Raw genomic sequence first — 22,295 nt, 5'->3', positions numbered from 1 at the left:
AGATATACATATATAAAACATATTTAATTTTCAGAAAAACACACATTCACTGGATGATGCCATCAGTGATGTCATTTGAGATGTCATGAGTGATGTCACTGACTATGTCATGAGTGATGTAATATGTGACGTCCTCAGCAGTGCATTGCGGGCGCGCGAGTTATAGTTAGCTGAACTAACTATAACGGGGGAATTTCAATGGTTTTGTACAAGTGAAAAGTCCAGCTAACTAGAACACCCCTGAAACCTATGGTTTTTTCAGTGAATATATATATATATAATATAGCTTTTGGGTGTTTCAAACGGAGGATGTGCCAAGTGAACACTTCACAGCACCTCTTGACAGTTTTTTGCTGCATAGATTGCAGTGGGCAAATTTTGCATGAGCTTTCTTTTCTCCTGAAGGGAGAGAGCAATATGTCCAAACTTTGGAGGTAGTAAGTCTTCTTCTACGTCCTGTTCTTTCTGTTCTCTTCTATCTTCAGCAGTAGAGATGTTTACTTTGAAACGCTCTTCTTTTGAAGGAAAGGCTATAATAGGATGGAGCTGTGCTTCTGAGACTGTCTCCAGAGAGATGCAAAACCGAAATAACTGATTAAGGGTATGGTTTTCAATTTGGATGGGTGCACACATTCATGGTGGCATCGCAGCAGATCTACGAATTCATAAAATGAATACAAAACAGAGACTTATTTTGTATTTGTAAAAAGTTTAATAATTTGTTAATTTGTATACTGTTAGTTTTAATATGTATGATGTGTAAATAAAACGTATTTAAAAGCTTGTAAAAATGTATATTACTAAACTGAACTTTTAGGTGAAATTGTAATACAATTTAATTAAAAAGCGAAACGGTGAAATTCACTCAAAAAAGCAAAGGTTACTGGGACATAGTTTGGTTCAGATTTTACACACACAAAACCATAGAAATTCATTCAGCAGTAACCGTTTCCTAAGCAAACTAACTTATGCCCCTGCAATGCACTGCACAATGTGTTTGGCCAGCCGTTTCAGTCTGACCAAAACACACATGCACACTTAGGATTCTCCAGCATTGAACAGCCGGGCTGAAGAAATCCCCACAGACTCCCTGGTCTGAGCGGAGTTTTTTCCAGCCTGCTCAGGCCAACCCTTGCTCTGCTTTCATAGTACGTGAGCAGCACGGGGTTTGCAGGGAGTCAGTGACACGGCCTCAGTGCTTACTGGGACTAGGAAGGACAAGGCGGGAGGTGCGCGGAAGCTCCAGGTAATTATTATTTATTTTTTTGTTGGTATTATTAACCCCCCACACGCTCCCACTCCCGCACTCCCCCGCGCCCCCTACACCCTCCTCACCAAATTTGCTGTGGCAGCCGCCACTGAATTAAAGAAGGGCAGATACTCTGTATCGGACATAACTGCCCATTTAAAGAGCCTATAAATTTGTTTTTGTGATTTTATTTTTTAAAGGCATGGTTCCGCTTACTTTGCTTGGCACATACATTTGCTACTGTGCCCTTTGTATGTGTCCACACTCAAAGTTTTCTTTCAATGTTGACAATTCTTCTTGGTCCTGATAAGTATATGTTCTGTTTTACAGCACAGAAGAATCAGCAACAGAAGATCACCAAAAGAGGTCTGTAATATGTCATTGTTTGTATGGATTATTAACAGCAATCAAGAATAAATCCTTTTTTGGCATGACAAAAAATACTTCTTCATAAATGCCCAATTCTAATCCTAAATTGTATTGAGCAAAGTAAATGGCAAGAGGAAATGTTTGGAAGTTGCTTCTACTGAGCGGTGTGAGTTTTTCAATTTCCCATTTAGTCGTGTGCTACTCTAACTAGCACAGTATTGTTTGTGTCCCGCCCTGACCTATGTTACTTAGGTGCTGGTGTTGACCCATTTTTTGTGTGGCTTGCTTGGTATGTGAAAACTTTTCTTTGCTTGTCAAAGATTGGACAGCTCATCCCAAAAGCAGATGACCATGGGAGGTGTTTACTGTCTTAAGATTGGAGGTGCGTGGAAAATTGCACTCCACTGGTGGAGTGTGGGGAGATTTGCGAGGAGTTCCGTCAAAACTCTGCCAACCACCACGTAGTGGAGTTTTTCCTCACACATGGCTTTCCAACGTTAGGTTGGCGGGCAAGAATTTGCATACCCTAGCCCGATTTTGGGGTTTTTTCGCCAAAAAAACAGCTTATTACATCATGCCATTTTGAATACATTGTAAAAAAAGACCATCTCAAGTATTTCGTGATTCATTCATAGATATACAAAATAAATCCGTACAGTAGCTCAGATCATATAGTATAGCAGAGATAAAATGTCTGTGCAATAAATAGATTAATAATTACAAATGTACTACTTCATCAAATTACTGATCGGAGCCCATAATTTTTGCCTAAACTCCCTTTTCCTTCTACTCTTTAATATATAAACTGAAGATTCTATGTTGTAAATGGCTAGCATCCTCGATCTCCAATTGGAGAAGGTACGAGGATCTGTGCTGATCCATTGAGAGGTTATTCAAGAGCGAGCAATGGCCATAGCATTAAGCCGGAACCCTATCGCTGATTTTATTTCTTTTATTTACTTCTATACTGTCTAATAGCCCTAAAATAAACAATGTCGGAGTGATTAAAACCAGGAAGCCTAAGATCTTAGTTAAAAGGCCTCTAGTTCCTGCAAAAAGATATCCATTTTTGGAAAAGTGGAAAACATATGTAGAGTATCAGCAGCGACTAGATCGCATCTGTTTAATTTTCCCCCTCTTCCCCCTTTCGCCCATAGAGCTACTTTTGCTGGAGTATAATATGGATCAAAAGCTGACATATATACTGTTGGCTTCTAAGACTCACTGTTAATAGAACCTGATTTGCAAGCTCCAATGAATAATTTTAATATATATATATATATATATATATATATATATTACCTACTGGCGGTCGCCAGTAGGTAGTTATAGTTAGGACCACGTTTCCATAGGAAAACCTCAACATTCTATTTTGAATAACTTTGGCGCCGGTCGACGAATCCTCGCGAATTTCTCAAAATAGGTGGGGCGCTACGCTCCGCTCCTACCCTGAAAGTCTCGGGGGGATTCGTCAAGCGGGGGCTGAGATAAAAGGGGGGTCCCAAAACGCGTTTTTCCCATGCATTTTTCCATAGGACCTTTAGAACGAGCTACAGCCCGAACGGCTGAACAGAATTACTAGAAATTTGGCAGAGAGGTAGTCCCTAGGTCAAGGAAGTGCCTTTTGTAGGTTTGGTGTAAATCTGTTCAGTAGATTCTGAGAAAATAGCCTTTAAATCAATATATATATCTGAGCCTGCTTACGGTACGCTTACCGTACGCTTACCGTACGCTTACCGTAAGCTTACGGTGGCGTGCGCGAGCGCGATTCTGATTGGCTCTTAGATCTTAGTAAACATTCGAATCGGCCGAAACCAGGAAGCGGCGTCCGCCATTTTGTCTCTCGCACTGAGTGTTGTTTATCAAACATGATGGCCAAAAACATGTTACGGGGCTGTTTTGACAACTCCCTCCCACATAGTCATGTTGAGGGAGTCCCCAAACATCCCCCAAGAGCAAAAACGGTTTTATTTTTTTTTCGGCAATTTTGCGGGGTACGCTTACCGTACGCTTACCGTACGCTTACCGTAAGCTTACCGTACGCTTACGGTAAAAAAATAAAAATAAAAAAAACACTATCCACACTTACCCCACCCCCTGTGCTTTTGGTGGCCGCAGGCCACCAAATGTGCAGTGCTTATTAATAGAGAAAAAAAACGTAATTTTGGCAACATGAAATTATAAAATCGAAATAAAAAAAACACTATCCACATTGACCTCACCCCCTGTGCTTTTGGTGGCCGAAGGCCACCAAATGTACAGGGCTTATTAAAGTTGATAAAAACCATGCACGGAACGAACTGCGTTAAGTGGGCGCGCACGCCACAAATGGCGTAAAGTAACTTAGCATTTAAAAAACCGTACATATTCACTGAAAAAACCATAGGTTTCACACACGTTATAGTTAGGAAATAGCATTTAAAAAACCTTGCTAATTCACTGAAAAAACCATAGGTTTCACACATGTTATAGTTAGCTGGACATTTTACTGATAAAAAACCAATGAAATTCCCCCGTTATAGTTACTGTAGGCAACTATAACTCACGCGACCGTAATCCTCTGCTGATGACATATGTGTCTTTATGAAAAAAAAATATTTGTAATATATGTATAGCTAAAATTTAATGGAAGAAGATATGGGCAAATAAGTGTCTAAATACAGTATTAGCATCAGCAGAGGATTGCGGTCGCGTGAGTTATAGTTGCCTACAGTAACTATAACGGGGGAATTTCATTGGTTTTTTATCAGTAAAATGTCCAGCTAACTATAACATGTGTGAAACCTATGGTTTTTTCAGTGAATATATATATATATATATATATATATACACACACACACACACATCCTTACCCAGCCTATTTTCCCCTTTGCTATTCTGAGCTTCCAGATCATCCGGGACAGATGGAATTATATTTTGATAGATCTTCCCAATCCTGGACTTATTCCTGATTAACCACCAAGGAAATCCTTTCTGAAATCCCTTTTATCCTGCCCTCATTGTTAACAAGAAAGCTTCGTATCTGCTAGGAATTTTTAAAAAAGTCCCTTTTATCTACCCCAAATTTTTCCTACAAATTCAAAAAAGACATAAGCTGACTTCCACTACACAGATCACCAAGGTTACTAATTCCTGTTTCCCTCCATCTAAAAGTAATTTGATCCTGAAAGAGTGGTGGGAGTAGACCCGGCGCAAAAAATGGAGTATATGCATTTCAATTTGGAATCTATTTTTCGCCGCACTTGTCTCCACACCCCGTAAGCTGCTTTTAAAAATTATTTTTTTAATAATAACTAGGTTCAAGGATCTTGACCAGACATCCCTTAACTTCCGACCCCAATCCTATTTCAAATATTATTGGTCTGGCCTCCTCTGGGATGTCTGCTTTATCCCCCACTAAAAGGATCCCCATGTGTGGTAACATTGCTGCCCAGTAATAAAAGAGAAAGCTGGGAATTGCCCCCCGTTTTGGTAGGGTCCTCCATTTGGCCGCTCTTCTTGGTTTACTGTACCCCAATAAGAATGTCTGACAAATCCTATCGATCTTTGCTAGGGAGGATGAGAATTGTAATGGAATTGTTCTAAAAATGTATAAAAACTTTGGGAGGATTGACATTTTAATGACGTTACTGCGACGACAGAGAGGTGAAGATGATCTAACCTCTCCAGTTTTTTACTCGCACTATCCATTGTTGGAGTAATATTCATATCAGGTATTTTTTCTATTGCGGCTGTGATCCTTACTTCCAGATAAACTGCCTCCTGGACAATCGGGAGATCTAGTGTCTGAGCAGGTCCAGAGCATAAGATTTGTGTTTTTTCAATGTTTAATTTATAACCTGAGAAGGTTTCAAACTGTTCTGCTAAAAGCTTTACTTCTGCAATTGCCGAAATAACATCTTGTGAGAACTGCGATGTCATCAGCATACGCAAGTCCTCTAAAGTTAATATCACCGACCTTCACTGCCTTAATATTAATGTCCAGCTCCAATTTTTGAAAAAAGGATCTAAATAGAGGGCAAAAAGCAGAGGTGAGCACAGGCAACCCTGCCTTGTACCTCTACTAATATTAAACTCCTTTGAGCTCTGACCTGATATACGGATTGCAGCTTTTGGAGAAAGATATAATGTCTTGATTGCCTGAACAAATTCTCCACAGAATCCCTTGCATTGTAAGGCAAACCAAAGATACCGCCAGGAGAACCTGTCGAACGCTTTCTCTGCGTCCAACAGGGCAACCCCCCAGCGGTGAATCCGTAGCCTGAGCCCAATTTAGTAGCGCTATAACCCGACATACATGGTCTGTTGTATCCCTGCCAGGAATAAATCCATGCTGATGAGGGGAAACCAGATGAGTAATGACCTTGCCTAATCTAGTTGCAAGTATCTTAGAGTACATTTTGCTATCAAGATTTAGAAGTGAAATAGGCCGATACGATGCTGGTATCAAATCAGATTTCCCCTTTTTGTTTTTTAAATACTACTATAGCCATCTTCTGCCATGAGCAAGGGGTATATCCCCCTTGAGACTTTTGGAATATTTGCAGGATCTCCTGCTGACAAGATTTAAAACATTTACTGTAAAACTCCAGGGGAATACCATTGGGGCCAGCGGCCTTACCAAGGGCTAAAGAATTTAAAGCGATTTCTAATTCTTGCAGAGTAATTGGTGATGCAAAATTTTCATTTTGTGCCTCTGTGACCACCTTTGTTTCTAGATCCTTAAACAATGCTGCCTCGAGCCCTCCGTCTGATGGGATCCCTCCCTCAGTGTATAGTAGCTCGTAATTTTTTTTTTTTTAAACTTCCAATATTATTGGTGGGGATTCTTGAGTTTGATCTAGATGGCCTTTAATTTTGACGATTCTATTCGCTACCACTAGTTGTCGTAAGCGTTTTGCCAGGATCTGCCCTGTGTTCTCCCCTAATTCATACTGTTCAGCCATATATTGTATATATTTAGCAGCCACTTCAGAGCAAAAATGTTGATGTATTTTGGCCTTGAAAATTGAAATTTCCTGCTGGCACTCCTCCTTATAGAGCCCTTTGCTAACTCTTCTCATCAGTTCTAGTTCCGCCATTTCTAGCTGCTTGAACCAGTTCCCTATTTCATTCTGCAGAGCTTTCTGTCGGGAAATGGATAAACTTAGGGTCTCACCTCCTAATCCCTGCCTTAAATGCCTCCCATACTATAGTATCGGTAGATGAACCTCTATTAAAATTAAAGAATTCAATAATCCATTTAGTCATATGGTCCAGGTAAAGCTGATCACACACAAGTTTTCTTTCCAAAGTCCAAGGCCTTTGAGTCCTGGTATCCCCAGAAAATAAAACTTCAATTACTAGAGCAGTCTGATCAGATATGGTCCTTGGATAGCTTTCTACTTTAATTATTTTAACTGATTGGTCAAATAAAAAAATAATCCAATCGTACTAGCTTATTGTGTGGGGGCCGAGTAGAAAGTGAATCCTTATCCATTGAACTATACTCATACCAGCTATCAATCAGGCCCAGCTATCTCACTAAGCTTTGCAAAGCTTTATACACTTTTACTTTCCTACCCTGGTATGGTAGGTCAGCATTTAAGTTAAAACTACCATCTAAATGAATGTTCAAATCTCCACAAAGGATCAAGGGGCGTGGCCATAGGGTAAGTTCAATTCTTCGAAAATTTAATGTTTGAATCATCTAGGTTAGCCCCATAAATGGAGCATATTGTGATAGGGTCTTTATCAACTATACGTTAAAATTCCACTATAGCCCGTCGTCCCAGCTTATCTTCCTTAACTCTCTTACAGAGACCTAGACCATGTTTTACAAGGATTGTGACCCCCCCCCCTTGTAGTGGTTCCCTGCTGAGTGCCTTCTAATTTCTAATTTAAAATACTTCTAGAGCGCAGCGTACACCTTGCGGTTTCTTGGCGCTAGGGGGATTGGCAACTGAGGGGGAAAGACCAGGGAGAGGTGAAGGGAATTTTGAGGGAGTTTAAGTGAGGAAAGCCTGGCTGAAGAGGAACGTTTTCAGATCTCTGCGAAAGGGGAGATACTGAGTGGCAGAGCGGAGATGATCAGGGAGCGAGTTCCAAAAGGTTGGAGCCAGGGTGGAGAAATTGGCCCCGCCCCACTTTTTGCGAGAGAAACGAGGGATCTGAAGGAGGGACTTGGAGGAAGACCGGAGTTCTCTTAATGGTACATAAGACTTGATTAGTGAGGAGATGAAGGCGGGGGCAGTGCCCTGGCGGGCCTGGAAGACCATGCAGCCGATCTTAAATAGGGCCCGTTCCTTTATGGGGAGCCAGTGAAGCTCCCTAAGAAGAGGGGTGGAGTGGTGATACCGAGGAAGACCGTACACCAGCCGGGCTGCTTGGTTCTGGACAGTCTGGAGTCTACGCAAACTGTATGCGGGGATACCGTGGTAAAGAGCGTTTGCGTAGTCCAGTTTCGATATCACGAGTGCGGCCATAATGGTCTTAAGTGCCTGGGGGGAAAAGAAGCGGGAGACAGTGCGGATAGTGCGAAGAGAGAGGAAGCAGGAGGACACCACAGAGCTGATTTGTGAACGGAGGGTGAGTTGGCTATTTATTTTGACACCAAGTGTTTTGACCGTAGTGGAGGGGGTCGGTGCAGTGCCGAGGGAGGGGGGCCAGAAGAGAGAGTTCCAGGGACTGGACGAACCACCAGTGAGAACCAGCTCGGTTTTATCCGGGTTCAGCTTAAGGTGGTTGTGGTTCATCCAGTCCCTGATGAATGTCATAGTTGACTGGAAATTAGAAACCGAGAGAGGAGATAGGGACAGATCAAAGATGAGCTGGAGGTCATCCGCGTAATTATAGACGGTGACCTCCAGCTGCTGTAGTGCAAAGATAAGAGGAAAGATATAAAGGTTGAAAAGTAAGGGGGAGAGAGAGGATCCCTGGGGGACACCACAGGTGACAGGGAGGGGAGTGGCCGTGAAGTCGCCTAGCCGGACCGCCTGAGTGCGTTCCCTCAGAAAGGAGGAGAGCCAGATCAAGGCTGATCCCCCGATGCCGGCCGCCTTGACACGGGTAAGTAAGATGGTGTGGTCCACCGTGTCAAAGGCGGCGGAGAGATCAAGGAGGACCAGTGCCTGGTGTTTGTTTCCATCCATACCTTTTCTGAGTTTGTCCAAGACTGAGACCACAACTGACTCGGTCGAATGCCTGGGACGGAACCCGGCTTGGCGGGATGCCAGTCCCCCATTTGCCTCAACATGGGCGCAAAGCACCGCGGTAACATGGCGTTCCAGCACCTTGCCCAAAAAGGGTAGCAGGGAGATGGGGCGATAGTTGGCCGAGATAGAGGAGTCAGCGCCAGGTTTTTTTAGGATGGGCACTATGGTAGCTGCCTTGAGCGCAGTGGGCACTATGCCCTGTGCCAGGGAGCTGTTGAGGAAGGCAATGGGGGGGTCAGGGCAGCTGGAGTAGATTTGCTGCAGGACACGTGCTGGGCAGACGTCCGCGGGAGACCCCGACTTCACTTTAGGGAGTATCTCCATAAAAGAATCCTGAGTAAGGAGGGGGATGGAGGTAAGCAGGCAGGGGAGGGGAGGGGGGGACGAAGGCAGAAGAAGGTGGAGGGATATTGAGTTTGATAGTTGCTATTTTGTCTAAAAAATAAGTATTAAGCTGATCGCAGAGTGGTTGGGAGGGAGGGATATTGGGCGAGGTTCGATCTGAGAATGCCAGGTCATTCACTATCCTGAAGATTTCCCTGGGTTTATTTTCGGCAGAGGTAATTTTTGACGAAAAGTAGGCGGTCTTAGCAGCCAGGATTGCTGTTTTGTATTTGTCCAGTGCTGAAAGGAAGTGGGTTTTTAATAAGGGATTGTAGTTTTTCCTCCATTGCCTCTCTGCCCGTCGAGCGCTCAATTTGAAATCTTTTAGGTGGTCATTGAACCATCTATTGCAGTCCTTTGGTCGGCGGATGGAGATGCGGCGTAGGGGCGCCACAGAATCGCAGCCTTCAGCCAGCCAGGTGTTGATGGCCTTGGCTTGAGAGGAAGATGGTAAGCCAACAAGAGTAGGGGTAGAGTCACGGAGCATGGAGGTCAAAGAGGGGTAATCCAGTCTATTCCAGTTCCGTGCCCAGATGTTTTTGGCATGCGGAGTTTTAGGCGTCGTGTTACGGGGAATAGAAAAGGAGATGAGGGCATGGTCGGACCAGGGGCACGGCGAGGCGGTGGCCGAGGCCACGGGGAGGTTGAGGGACCAGACCTGGTCCAGAGTGTGCCCATGGGAGTGGGTGGAAACGGATATGTGCGACACGAAATTAAGGGATGAGAGGTAGTCTGTAAACTCTTTTGAGGCTGAGCACTCGTGTGGGTCAGAGGGCCAGTAATTGAAGTCCCCTAGCACCAAGACCGAAGCGTAGTTGACCACCAAGTTGGCCAACAGGTCTTGAAAGGCCGGCAAGAAAGCGGGCGAGGGCTGGGGAGGCCGGTACATTAATAGGCAGGTAATGGGGGGAGAAAATGAAAGAGAGCGGACTACCAGGAAGTCAGCAGGGGGAATGGGGGGGGAGGGAAGTGATTGGAAATTCAACTCGGACCGAGCAATCAGGGCGACACCACCGCCTGCCTTGCCTGCCGGCCGGTCGGCTCGCAGGGCCACATAGGAGGAGGGTAGGGTGGCCAGGAGAACGGGGAGGGAAGTGTCGCAATACCAAGTTTCGGTCAAGAGCAGTAGGTCAGGTTTCTCGGAGTCGAGTAAGACGAACAGCTCATGGTGGTGCTTGACCGCTGACCTGGTGTTGAGTAAAAAGACGGACAGTGCTGGCGAGCGGGGGAGGAGGTCAGGGGGAAGGGGGCAGGGTGACAGGGGAGCATGTAATGGGGGATTAGGGGCTGTGGGGGGAGAGGAGGCCAGGCCGAGAGAGGTGATCCGTCTGCGGATGGGATCCGGGAGTGGCCAATGGCCTCGTAGAGCAATTAGATCCTTGGACGAAAAGGATGTAGTTTTGGCATGGAGTCGTGCCCCTAGCCCCGGCCGGCCGCGGACGGGCGCAGACGGACTTGCCTTAGGCGCGCCTTCGGCGCGCCACCGTCGCGCCCGCTGCGCTCGTCCGCTGCGCGTCCGACCAAGACACATGCTTTATGCAGCTGACCGGGAGGTTTGGAGGGGGTGTGGCCAGCCGAGGGGGCGTGTCTCGCCTCGCCCTCGTGAATGGCGTCGGAATGAGGGGGTCGTTGCAGCGAGGAGCGCTGTTTGTAGAAGCCCAGGTACAGGATTAAAAACAAAGTATCACACACAATGTTTAAAAATCAATTTGTCCCCTGCTCCCGGCTTTTCGCCTCAGGAGCCAATCACAAGTGCGGCACAGGGCGTTTGGCGCGCTCTATTTGTATGTTTTCCTGGCGGGGGGGCGTGGCCAGCCGAGGGGGCGTGTCTCGCCTCGCCCTCGTGAATGGCGTCGGAATGAGGGGGTCGTTGCAGCGAGGAGCGCTGTTTGTGGAAGCCCAGGTACAGGATTAAAAACAAAGTATCACACACAATGTTTAAAAATCAATTTGTCCCCTGCTCCCGGCTTTTCGCCTCAGGAGCCAATCACAAGTGCGGCACAGGGCGTTTGGCGCGCTCTATTTGTATGTTTTCCTGGCGGGGGGGCGTGGCCAGCCGAGGGGGCGTGTCTCGCCTCGCCCTCGTGAATGGCGTCGGAATGAGGGGGTCGTTGCAGCGAGGAGCGCTGTTTGTAGAAGCCCAGGTACAGGATTAAAAACAAAGTATCACACACAATGTTTAAAAATCAATTTGTCCCCTGCTCCCGGCTTTTCGCCTCAGGAGCCAATCACAAGTGCGGCACAGGGCGTTTGGCGCGCTCTATTTGTATGTTTTCCTGGCGGGGGGGCGTGGCCAGCCGAGGGGGCGTGTCTCGCCTCGCCCTCGTGAATGGCGTCGGAATGAGGGGGTCGTTGCAGCGAGGAGCGCTGTTTGTGGAAGCCCAGGTACAGGATTAAAAACAAAGTATCACACACAATGTTTAAAAATCAATTTGTCCCCTGCTCCCGGCTTTTCGCCTCAGGAGCCAATCACAAGGATATTGAAGCCCAAATCCTGCAACCACCCACGCTTGTTCCAGGGTATAAGTCTCTTGAAGACAAGCTACTTCAATCTGCATATATCGGCGGTATTTAGCAAGTATCCCCCTCTTTTCCCATCATTAAGGCCACAAACATTTAAAGAGCAAATTCGAGTTTTACCCATTATTCTTAGATTGAAGAATCTCCATATCATGTCTCTCCATCAGTAACATTAACTTATGAAAATTCATACAGATCATTTCAGTCTTCCTTAAGCATATGCAAACATCATGACACATATTAACCAACAAGTGCCTTAACCTTTGCTTACCCCCACCCCTTCCCTCCCATGCCCCCCACCCTCCTCCCCTTGTGTCCCACCACCCTTCGCTAATGGCTGGACCAATCCGGTCCTGTGATGAGAAGAGAGCCCTCACTCATGCTCTCTCTTTAAAAAAAAAAAATGAAAACATTGGCATAGCCAATAGGTCTCGCCTTTGGGACCTTATAAGTGTTTAGCCATGCAACAGTTGATGTTGTTGCACCAAGGATATTGTGCTGCATGACTAAATACTTATAAGGTCCCAAAGGTGAGACGTATTAGCAATGCCAATGCTTGTTTTACTTTTTGCCAATTTAGAAAAGAATCAGCAAAAAGCACTGGGAAGGCCAAAACATCTGTCCGAGCAAAGCCACGTAGCGAGACATATCGGATGTGCCAATGCTTGTTCTTTCCTCTCATCAGCCCCTTTCTATAGGAGTCACCGTTTGAGGACCGCTGGTGGCATCTGTTAGTGCCTGTTCATCCTTGTAACATTTCAGGACAGAAGATGTTCAGGTTGCTGTGAGTTCCAGAGCTCCCCTCTGGCTCGGTTTGCACGCCCTCCAACAGTATCCAGGTAACAGTGGGATAGATAAAGTAAGGCACACACTGGCCTGGCGCATGTACATCATTCATGTGCTGCATTAAAGAAAAAGCACATGATGTATGCATGATATATGCACATAGGTATCCCACAAGCAGCACTTGAAAACTCAACAGCGTGCCTGGAAGCAAACACTGAAAGTGCTACACGCAGCTACAACTCAAACTATGCACAGAAAAGCTGCACGTGAATATCACAGGCTTGGCATTCAAAGAAAAAAAACATGTAAATAAAATATAACACAATTAAAGGGGCGGAAAGGATACATCACGATAATGTGTCAGGAAGTACTGGTACTCTCCCATTTATATGCATTGCACTCTAATACTAAAAAAGTGCAGGTCAGTACATTCAGGCGGGAGCTTAGCAAGTGCAGACTCGCGTGAGAAGGTAGTGCAAAGGTTTGCAAATATCAACAAGCATTGGCCGCGCGGTTGTGAAATTGACACGGCCGCAAAAGTGAAAGTGATCGCGGCGATGCGCTTAATGAGCATGACGAGGAAAGCCAGATCGCGCCTCTGCTCGTAAGGGCGCGTCCGAGCGCATAGCCGCAAGCTTGAGGCCATCTTGTGGGAATATTTTCTGGAGCCCACATACTAAAAGTCTTGTCAGTGCAGTGCATGCGCTGGCTCAGGCGAGACCTAAAAACCCAAAGAAATACCAAAAGGGGCCACATCAAGCATCATATCTAAAAATCACCCAAAAACAGACTTATCTCTTCATGCGCATGCAAAGGGTTTACTCGAGGGTTTGTAAAAATTATTTAGCCTGAATTTCTGATGAAAAGAAATGGGGAGTTTCCCTCCAACTTACTTTGTTTGACCGGATTCAGTAGAAACACCTGCGCTCACAAGAGACCAGGTTACCTTTGCCAATGAGCACGGCACCCCTGAGCTATTTGAGGTAGATCTGCTCTGCTACTGTGAGTAAGGGATAGTCTGGCTGACCAGACACTGGGGAGAATGAGGCAGCGAAGGATCTCACCATAATATAATGGACCATCCGTTGGAGTCAAAGCTACATAATACTTTTAATTAATACAATATATGGTGTAACTGGGGGAACAATGAAACCTTTCCTTCAACCAGGGTGCAGCTCTCTTTTCCCATCTGTGAGTAAATCTCTATAGTAAAATATTGAGTAAATTTCAAATAGACGGAATAACATACCCTGAATTGTGATCAGTATAATACACAACAAAAGCTGTTTCATCAGGAGTTTATAAAGGAAATGTAGCCATCTCCTCATACATGTTGTAGGCAAAACCCCCAAGCTCAACTGGCTGCTCTGTAGTACAGGCCAAGCCTTTTAGTACCTCATGCAGCAGATCGCCAGTTTGTCTGCACTTAGCTCTCGTGTCATGAACTCCCCAAGCTCAGCGAAAAATTTAAAAGCTAAACTCTTCCGGACTGAGAAGGATAACCAGAACCTAATGGTTAAGCTATACGTCCTTAGGAGAAAATTAAATAGCTTTTCACCTTAGATTTTAGGCATTGAACTGTATCTCCTTCTGAGCTAAAGTCGCAAATAATGTCCCGTGTGCAAGTGTAACTTCTGTGCAGACAAACTGGCAATAACACACAAAATTGGATCCCGACTTCGAAGTGTAATAACTGCTGATTTTAGATTTAGGTAGAATCACAGACGTGACATACGAATACAGAAAATTGACAAGACGTGTAGATTTATTTTTCCACAGTGGTTATATCTATGAGTAATTGTGTGTGTTGCCTGGAGAGTGTCATGGTGCAGGCAGTGTGAACCCTCTGAAAAGTGGTAGCATTTGCAATGACCTGCCACCACTTCTAAACGTGCATCCAAATTGTTCCTTGGGAAAGTGTTTCAGTAGGCGTTGCGTAATGAATGCAACAATCCTGTTTTTTGCTGGGTAAATGAGGGAAAGATTCTTCATGTGAAAATGTGTTTTTAATATAAAAAAAGAAACCTCACAGTAACCCTAACAGTAAGCCAATGTATATTCCACAGTACAGACATTTGCCAGGGAAACTATATATAGCATTTACCCAACCGGGTTTGTCCTGGTGATTTAATGTCAGTGACATAATCCAGAGGTCAAGGTATTCCCACGAAAATTGGTGTCCCAATTTTACTGATAACTCCTCTACCAGTCGAAACGGGTAAATTGTAATACAGATCTAGGTATATGCTTATGTCTGTGGGCAAGTCTGACATTTGTATTAATTGGGCTGTGTGACCTCTGCAAAGCACTGTGATGAGAGAAATCCCTAAACCTCCGTACATGTGGAGGAAAATATTTGAGGTTAAGGCACTAATCCATGACATCCTGCAAAATCTGAGGTGAAAGATTGGCTTGTGACATTAATTGACTAGCCTTGATTGATTCGAGCCTTAAAGGTCTCCAATCAGTTCATCTTCAATCTAGAAGCAAAACACTGGAGGGGATTCAATTCGTCTCCTTGAGGAAGAAACCGAGGTGACCCTTACTTCTCACAAATCCCCCAAGCATCACTGGCTCCTTCAGCCATTGCATTATTTCTGAAAGACACCAGCATGAAAAAATATCAAAATGAAGAGCACTTCAATATGGCAATATCCAAGGCAGATGGCAACTGTAGCATATTGACTGTACACAGCCGCAGAGTAATCTGCAGATTTGTTGTTAACCTGCATACATTTTAAAGGATAACCACTATACTTTTAACGGGGTGTTATGTTACCGACCCCCTGTCCCCCGGGCCGATTTTCTGAATACCATAGGCAGCTCCCTGGATGTAATATCCCATTCATCAGACTTCACTCTTCTGGGCGATTTTAATTTTCACCTTGAGGATCCATTAGATAGAGACGCAGTACAATTTATTGATACCGCAAACAGCCTTGGCATCACTCAGCACGTGACTGGCAGCACGCATTCCGGAGGACACTTGCTTGTTGGATTGTTAACCAGCAATAAGTCCTTACAATGCCTTCCATCGCTACCTTTTGTCTGGTCTGACCATAAAGCTGTTATGTTCTCACTTTTCCTCCAAAATCCTCAGGCAGGGAGATTGAAAAATAAACAATTCGGCCTTGGAATGATGGTAACTGATACTTTTGAAAATTCTCCATCTCAGAATCCACCAAACCTTATAGAAGATCCGCATGTAGCAGCCATTGCCTTTGAGGAATGGCTTAGGAGGTCAATTGATCAGGTGCTACCAGCCAAATCCATCACTAGCCATAGGGTAAGACACACTGAACCCTGGTATTCTGAACAGCTTAGATTGCAAAAAACAAAAATGCTGTCGCCTGGAAAGGAAGTGGAGGTTTTCCTACGATTTGCATGATCGAACCGTCTATAAACAAGCTCTGCTTGAGTACAAAAAAATCTGTGCATGCGGAGAAAGCCTGTTATTTTACTACAGCCATACCAACCGCTAAAATTCCTCATAGGAACTTTTTTTCACGGTAAAAAAGTTGGCTAAATGCTCTGAGGTAACGGAGTCACCGAAAAATCAGACTTTCTGTAACTCTTTGGCTACTTTTTTTCCAAGACAAAGTTAAGGCGGTTTATAGTGATTTCTCTAGGTTTCCTGCCCAAGGGACCTCGCCCTCTCTTGGGATGTTAGCTGCATCTAGTGTAGACAGTGAAATCTCCTCAGTCCTCCCAGATATCAGTGACCCTCCCCCCCGAATCTTTTTTTCCTTCAATGACTACTGAGGAGACCATTAATCTTCTTCGGTCCACTAAATCTGGCTCCCCAATGGACCCATGGCCCCTAAAGTTTTCCATCTTTTAACAGAATTATTCTCCTTGCATTTGTCTCCTAATTTTAACAAAATGTTCTCTTCTGGTAGATTTCCCACCAGTTGGAAACTGGCATCTGTTCTCCCGCTTCTGAAGAAGCCAAACTTAGATGGGGCAGATCCTAACAACTTCCGTCCAATTTCCAGTCTCCCTTTGCTTGCAAAGATGGTGGAAAAAGCCATGAATGGTGTTATATCTGACTATATTGAGAAGCACGTTTTCCTTGATGCTACACAGTTTGGTTTTAGAAAGCACCATAGCACCGAACTGGCTTTGATCACAGCGTCCGAATTGATTAGGCAGACAGTTGATGCAGGAGGCAATGCAGCACTTGTGCTGCTTGACCTACCTGCTGCATTTGATACGGTGAACCATCAAAAACTATTGGAAGTCCTGAGGGGGATTTGTATTAAAGGGAAAGCGTTTGCTTTACTTAATCATTCATGTCTGGCTGGGAACAATTTGTGGCTCTTGATGAGTTGAAGTCGCCGAACTTTACATTGCCATGCAGGGCCGGACTGGGAACCAAAACCGGTCCTGGCAAAGTGCTCAGCCGCCCCCCCCCCCCCCCGGGTTTGGGGGTGCCGCCAAGCTTTTTGCCAGGGCCGTTTTTCGGCCGATTTTGTTACAGGGCCGATTATGCTGCAAAAAGAGCCCTGTAACAAAACCGGCCCCCAGGGTCCCAAAACCGGCCCGCACCCATGCGGCGCACCGGGGGATTGCCCGCTATGGCCAGTCCGGCCCTGCTGCCATGCAGAGTGCAACAGGGCTCTTCTTTGAGCCCGACTCATTTTAATATTTGTTGCACCGCTGGCTAGGTTAATCAGGTCCCTGGGTTTCTCTGCTATTTCTTACGCCGATGACACCCAGATTGTAGTCTCAGTGATCGGTTCGCCTGCTAAAGCTGTTGCACAGTTTCACACTTGTCTTCGTCAGGTCGGGGATTGGATGGCCACCAATTGTTTGAAATTGAACTCTAGTAAGACCTAGGTCTTACTTTTTAGTGGCCATATTAATATCTGGTCCCCTGCTTTGTGGCCTTTGGAGTTGGGCTCATTACCGACTCCTACGAATAAGGTGAAAAACGTGAGAGTCACGTTTGACTCTATGCTTTCTTTCGAAGGCTACGTTAACCAGGTCACATACCTTTCCTTTTATACATTAAAGCTACTGAGAAGGATTCTCCCATTTATTCCGGCTAACTTGTGGAAGCTAGTGGTCTCGGCTCTTGTTCTATCTAGAGCCAATTATTGTAATGGCTTATTCATTAACCTTCGGAAGAAGTGCCCGGCCAAGCTGCAGATTGTGCAAAACGCTGCTGCACGTCTTTTGCGGAACATTCAAAGATATAAATCTGTTTCACTGACGCTCAAAGAATTACACTGGCTGCCAGTGAAGAGACAGATCGAGTTTAAGGCACTTTGCATCGCTTTTAAGGTCATGCATGACAGAGGGCCTGCCTTTTTAAAACAGAATCTAAAGCCTTACATCCCTGCTCGCCATCTTCGTTCATCTCATACCCATAATCTGATAGTCCACAGGTTTAAAAAATGTTCCTGGGGTGGAAGGAATTTTTTTGGTCGGTACGACCAGACTGTGGAACTATCTTCCACTGAGGTTAAAAGAATAAACTCACCTGTTGGCCTTTAGGAAGGCGTTGAAGACTTGGCTGTTTAATCTCTGATGTTCTGAAACCGTCCAGTTGGTCCTGTACGATGAACTAGCGCCTTGACACTCTCGGTGAATGTTTCGTTCTTTACAAATTTCATTTTCATTTCATAAAAGGCAATAATTCTATAATGGTGTACTCATTGGCCTTATCACACATTGATCAGAGGAAGTTGCTAGACATTATAAAAGACAATTAACATTTCAAACTTGCAGAATAAAGCCTCAGATTGTTGATTTTCAAAAGATGATATTCCTCAGTGGGAGATAATGGATGACAGGAATTTTTCTGCCATAAGTAAAAAGCTGATCAGTAACAAGGAGAAATAGCAAATGGAATTCTCACCAGGACCTCCTGCAGAAGGTTTGATCTAACAGTCCTAAAGTGACTGAGTGAAACTCTTGACATGCAATCTAATAGCTTGACCTGCAAGCCGGATTGCAGCAGACACTTGCATCATCATACAATATGAGGATCTCATCATATGTTGTAAAGGCTCTGAGCCTTAACATGAGTGCATCTGAGAGCCCTAGAAACTCTAACTGTTGGGAAGGTGTGAGCAAATTAGAAACAAACTGCATTTCTATTAATTTAGATGCCCTGGCTGTATCATATCATGTTCCAGAAGTAGCAGTAGAGTGGTGGCCTATGAGGATAGAGCCAGGACCTTCCCAGTATTGATATTCGGCAACAAAATAGTAAATTTCATCTTAACAAATGAATAGGCAGATGCCAGCAAGTGTTCAATCTAAAATGGACTTTCAGTAGCCTAAAACCCAAATCCACTGCTCCCTTGATGGATCAAGTCAAGATCATGAAGGTCAGGCAACGGGATGCAAGTCTGATATTTAAGCTTTCTGATATAAGGGTGTCTACTTGGGGCGCACCAGTATTATTGGATTGTTGAGTAAGTGTAAATTCTCAAAATTAATTCCTATCCAGTTTAAAGGGCAAAAGTTTCAACAAGCATCTGTATTTGTGACAAATAGGAAAGACCCAAAGAGAAAGCAAGCAGTCAGGATGTCTTCAAGTGCATCCTTCAGTGACCTAAGGCAGAGATAGACAATTACTTTGCAGCAGCCTGCTCATGGTGGGTGGACCGCTGGTGGGCACAAGTCACAATTTTCCCATATGGTAGGAGGTCCTAATATGTGCAACATGTTTTTTTTTTTTTGTAACTCTAGTACAAATCTAAATGTTGTTTTGATATTTTAAATTGGGATATCTGGCGCCTTATTCAATTTGTTCTCATACAGATTGAGAATGGAGGAGAGCGGTCTCCTCCCACTGTTGTAATTGTGAAGCTTCTAAAGCAGAGTTTTTGGATGAGTGCAGGAATTCCATGGGAATAGCAAAATTGAAATGAGAAATTGGACACTAAAATGCATTAATCATGTCACCACCTGGAAAGAAGATACGTTTGAGACTATATTTATGACTTTCACACCATATATCATGAGTTTAGAACAGACCTCACAAAAGGATAGTAACTTTTTAATACCATCATCTTGCGCCGTTAGTAGTACTAAACCAGGAAAACCCAATAACGCCTTGAGAGCTTGAGTAGATACGAGCGGCGGCTCCTCCATTATGGCGGAGGAGCATCACCCTCCCCACTGCTGCCAGCGCAGCAGGCACACAAATTAATAAAATGGTAATAAATACAATTTCATTAATGTATATAAGGTCGGGCTGTTAAAGGCGATGGCTGGGGGTGGAGCTAATCAGTGCGAATGCACTAGTAATACAGCCCCCTGCCACTGCGCAGGTCAGATTGGCCGGGTCAGACAGGCCAACTGCCTACAGCTGTCAAATCTGACCCTGCGCAGTTCAGAGCCTGCAATCCCAAGGCAGAGAAACAACTGAGGGATCAAAATAAGCGCTGGCGTAGCCTGGTCCAGCTATTGGCTGGGTTTGCGTTGTCCTTGGGCGGATGTCCTTACCTTTCTGCCAGAGTCAGCCAAGGAGAGCCAGGAGGAAGTAGACTGCATCCAGAGCCTACAGCAGCCACGACACGGAAATGAGCATCAGGCGGCAGGTAAGTTCCTAGATTGATTATTTTTTTTTTTTCTTTTCTTTTTTTAGTGTGTTGTCTGTTATAACCCCCTCCTCCCCACTTCCCTGTCGTTCCCGCCCTGCCCCGCCACCAGCAGCTACTGGTAAATACATTCAAGATACAGTAGATTCCAAAGGAATAGCTTATTGATTAATTCAAAGCAGTTGGCCGAATTCATCTGAAAAGGAAAATTAGAAACTGGACCAAATGGAGCGATTGAATCTAATCAATAGTAATATAATCAATCCTTTGGGAGCCATTGTTTGTGTTACAACCATCTAAAGCGGTACAAAAGGGGGTGGTGATGGACGGAGCATCATAACCAATCAAACACTCACACCCAGTCAACAGATCTGGGTTTGATCCATCACCGTTCTTTAGCCCACTCTGCCACTCCAGTTCAGACATGGCCATATGCAAATCAGTCTGACCCTGTGCCTCATGGGAACAGTCCAGCCCGAACTGCCAAGCCATGCCTTCCCTGGACCGGAAACAAGCTTCCTAGGACCGGTTTCTGGCATTTCAGCCGTCTTCAGCCAGGCTTGCTTGAATCCAGTGGCAAAGTGAGCAAGGGACTCAACGTCTGAGCATACCCTGCCAACTTATGGCGAACAAAGCGGTACAAAAGGGGGTGGTGATGGACGGAGCATCAGAACCAATCAAACACTCACACCTAGTCAACAGATCTGGGTTTGACCGTTCTTTAGCCCACTCTGCCACCCCAGTTCAGACATGGCCATATGCAAATCAGTCTGACCCTGTGCCTCATGGGAACAGTCCAGCCCGAACTGCCAAACCATCTAAAGCCATTCAATACGAAGTTGAGTATGTAAGAACAAGTCTGCTCTAATAGTAGAGAACCTTGAAGGATTTCTGCTCTTGTGAAGAGACCCGGTAAGACCTGGTAGTAAATTACTCGAAAATAATTAAACCCTAACATTTGGAGGGCACAAGACAAGTTGCATTGAATAATATTGGTCATGATGTACAACCTCTGTAAACTTAAAGGCCAAAAACACGTTTGGATCTTTCGTGTCGCTGTGAAAAAGCCTGGATTGGCACGCAGAAGACATAAGAAAATGTTGAATAAAGCAATAAGGTGGAACAACGCTGTCTCTTCAGTGCTTAAAGAAGTTTGGAAAAGTATGGATTAAGGAGTGGCATTAACATTGGTATCAAGTGATGAAATTGGATGATTGAAGAGTAAATCAATTAAGAGAGAGGGATGTTTTCGTACACCGCAGTGCGACGGATGGGTGCGTGAGAGATGTGCCCTATCAATGTTTATTTTGGTATGAGCTGTGATTAGGGGCATTTCATAGTCTGATCGCACGCACCAACGGATGACATTTGAATCTACATAAAGGGAAGGAGTGCATTCTTAAAATATTTCCTTGCAAAATAAATATTTTTGCCAGGCCTAAACTTTCCTATATAATACATAAATCAAATTCAGGTAGGCCATAAACAGCCCATAGGGCAGGGTGGAGTATATTTAAAAAGTTGGGCATGTTCTTTTAACTTTTGTATGTCCTGGTAGTGAAGAGTTCCTAAACTCGTTTTTAACTCCTGCAAGGCCTACCTCTCCGATAGGATTAGGATAACATTGGGTTAACTTATAACCATTTAGTTAGTGATAACTTTTAATTGGGGAAAAAGGTACGAATATTGAGTTTGTTGTCTAAATAATTTTAATTTAAAACCCTCTTTAATGGTAAAGTCTGATTTGAAGGTTAATGTTTGGATTTGTTCTGCATTCCGTCCATTTGTGTGTCTTTTAATTTTAGAAAGTTGGCATTGTCTTCTCCCAACCATTTGGTGTCTGCCGCCTGTATCCTGGGTCACATGACTACGTGTAGCTGGCAGTTGGTCTTTGTGTATGTCTCCCAGACAGTTAGACAAAGGAGGAATAGGTGTTGGCAGGATGAGCCATCTCTGACTTGATATGGGGGAGGAGCTGTCACCTACCACACTTGCACATCACAAAGGCTTTGCCTAAGCACACTCCCAAAGGGTTTGACAGTAGTCTATTGTGACGCCCTGAGACAAGCTGGGCCAGGGTAGAGAGGCAGGAGATTCGAAGCAGCTCTGGAAGAGGAAACCTACAGGACCTTCTCCTACTTCAAAGTGGTTCCCCGGTATAAATATCTAACCCTCAGATCCAACTCCAGTACACCTCTGGACCTGTGAAAGACTCAGGACTGCTGTGCTGCTCTGCAA

General features: G+C 44.7%; 1 protein-coding gene across 15 annotated transcripts in view; it reads left to right on the top strand.

Annotated features, from left to right (window-relative positions):
* C4_1H12orf75 (chromosome 4_1 C12orf75 homolog) overlaps positions 1 to 22,295 on the top strand; it is a 358,071-nt gene that overhangs the window by 164,970 nt on the left and 170,806 nt on the right. For 13 of the 15 annotated variants that reach the window (XR_014981318.1, XM_085653217.1, XM_085653215.1 and 10 more), the window contains one exon: positions 1,580 to 1,615. The exons of the other annotated variants lie outside the window; for them this stretch is intronic. Coding sequence is in view for 12 of the 13 variants with exons in the window: in XM_085653217.1 (XP_085509343.1) it covers positions 1,580 to 1,615 (36 nt within the window). In the remaining variant the exon portion in view is untranslated. The remainder of the gene's footprint in view (positions 1 to 1,579; positions 1,616 to 22,295) is intronic. 15 annotated transcript variants of the gene reach the window in all.

Source organism: Triturus cristatus, chromosome 4_1 (genome assembly GCF_964204655.1).
Source record: "Triturus cristatus chromosome 4_1, aTriCri1.1, whole genome shotgun sequence".
NCBI lineage: Eukaryota > Metazoa > Chordata > Amphibia > Caudata > Salamandridae > Triturus > Triturus cristatus.
This window is presented reverse-complemented; position numbering and strand designations above follow the sequence as displayed.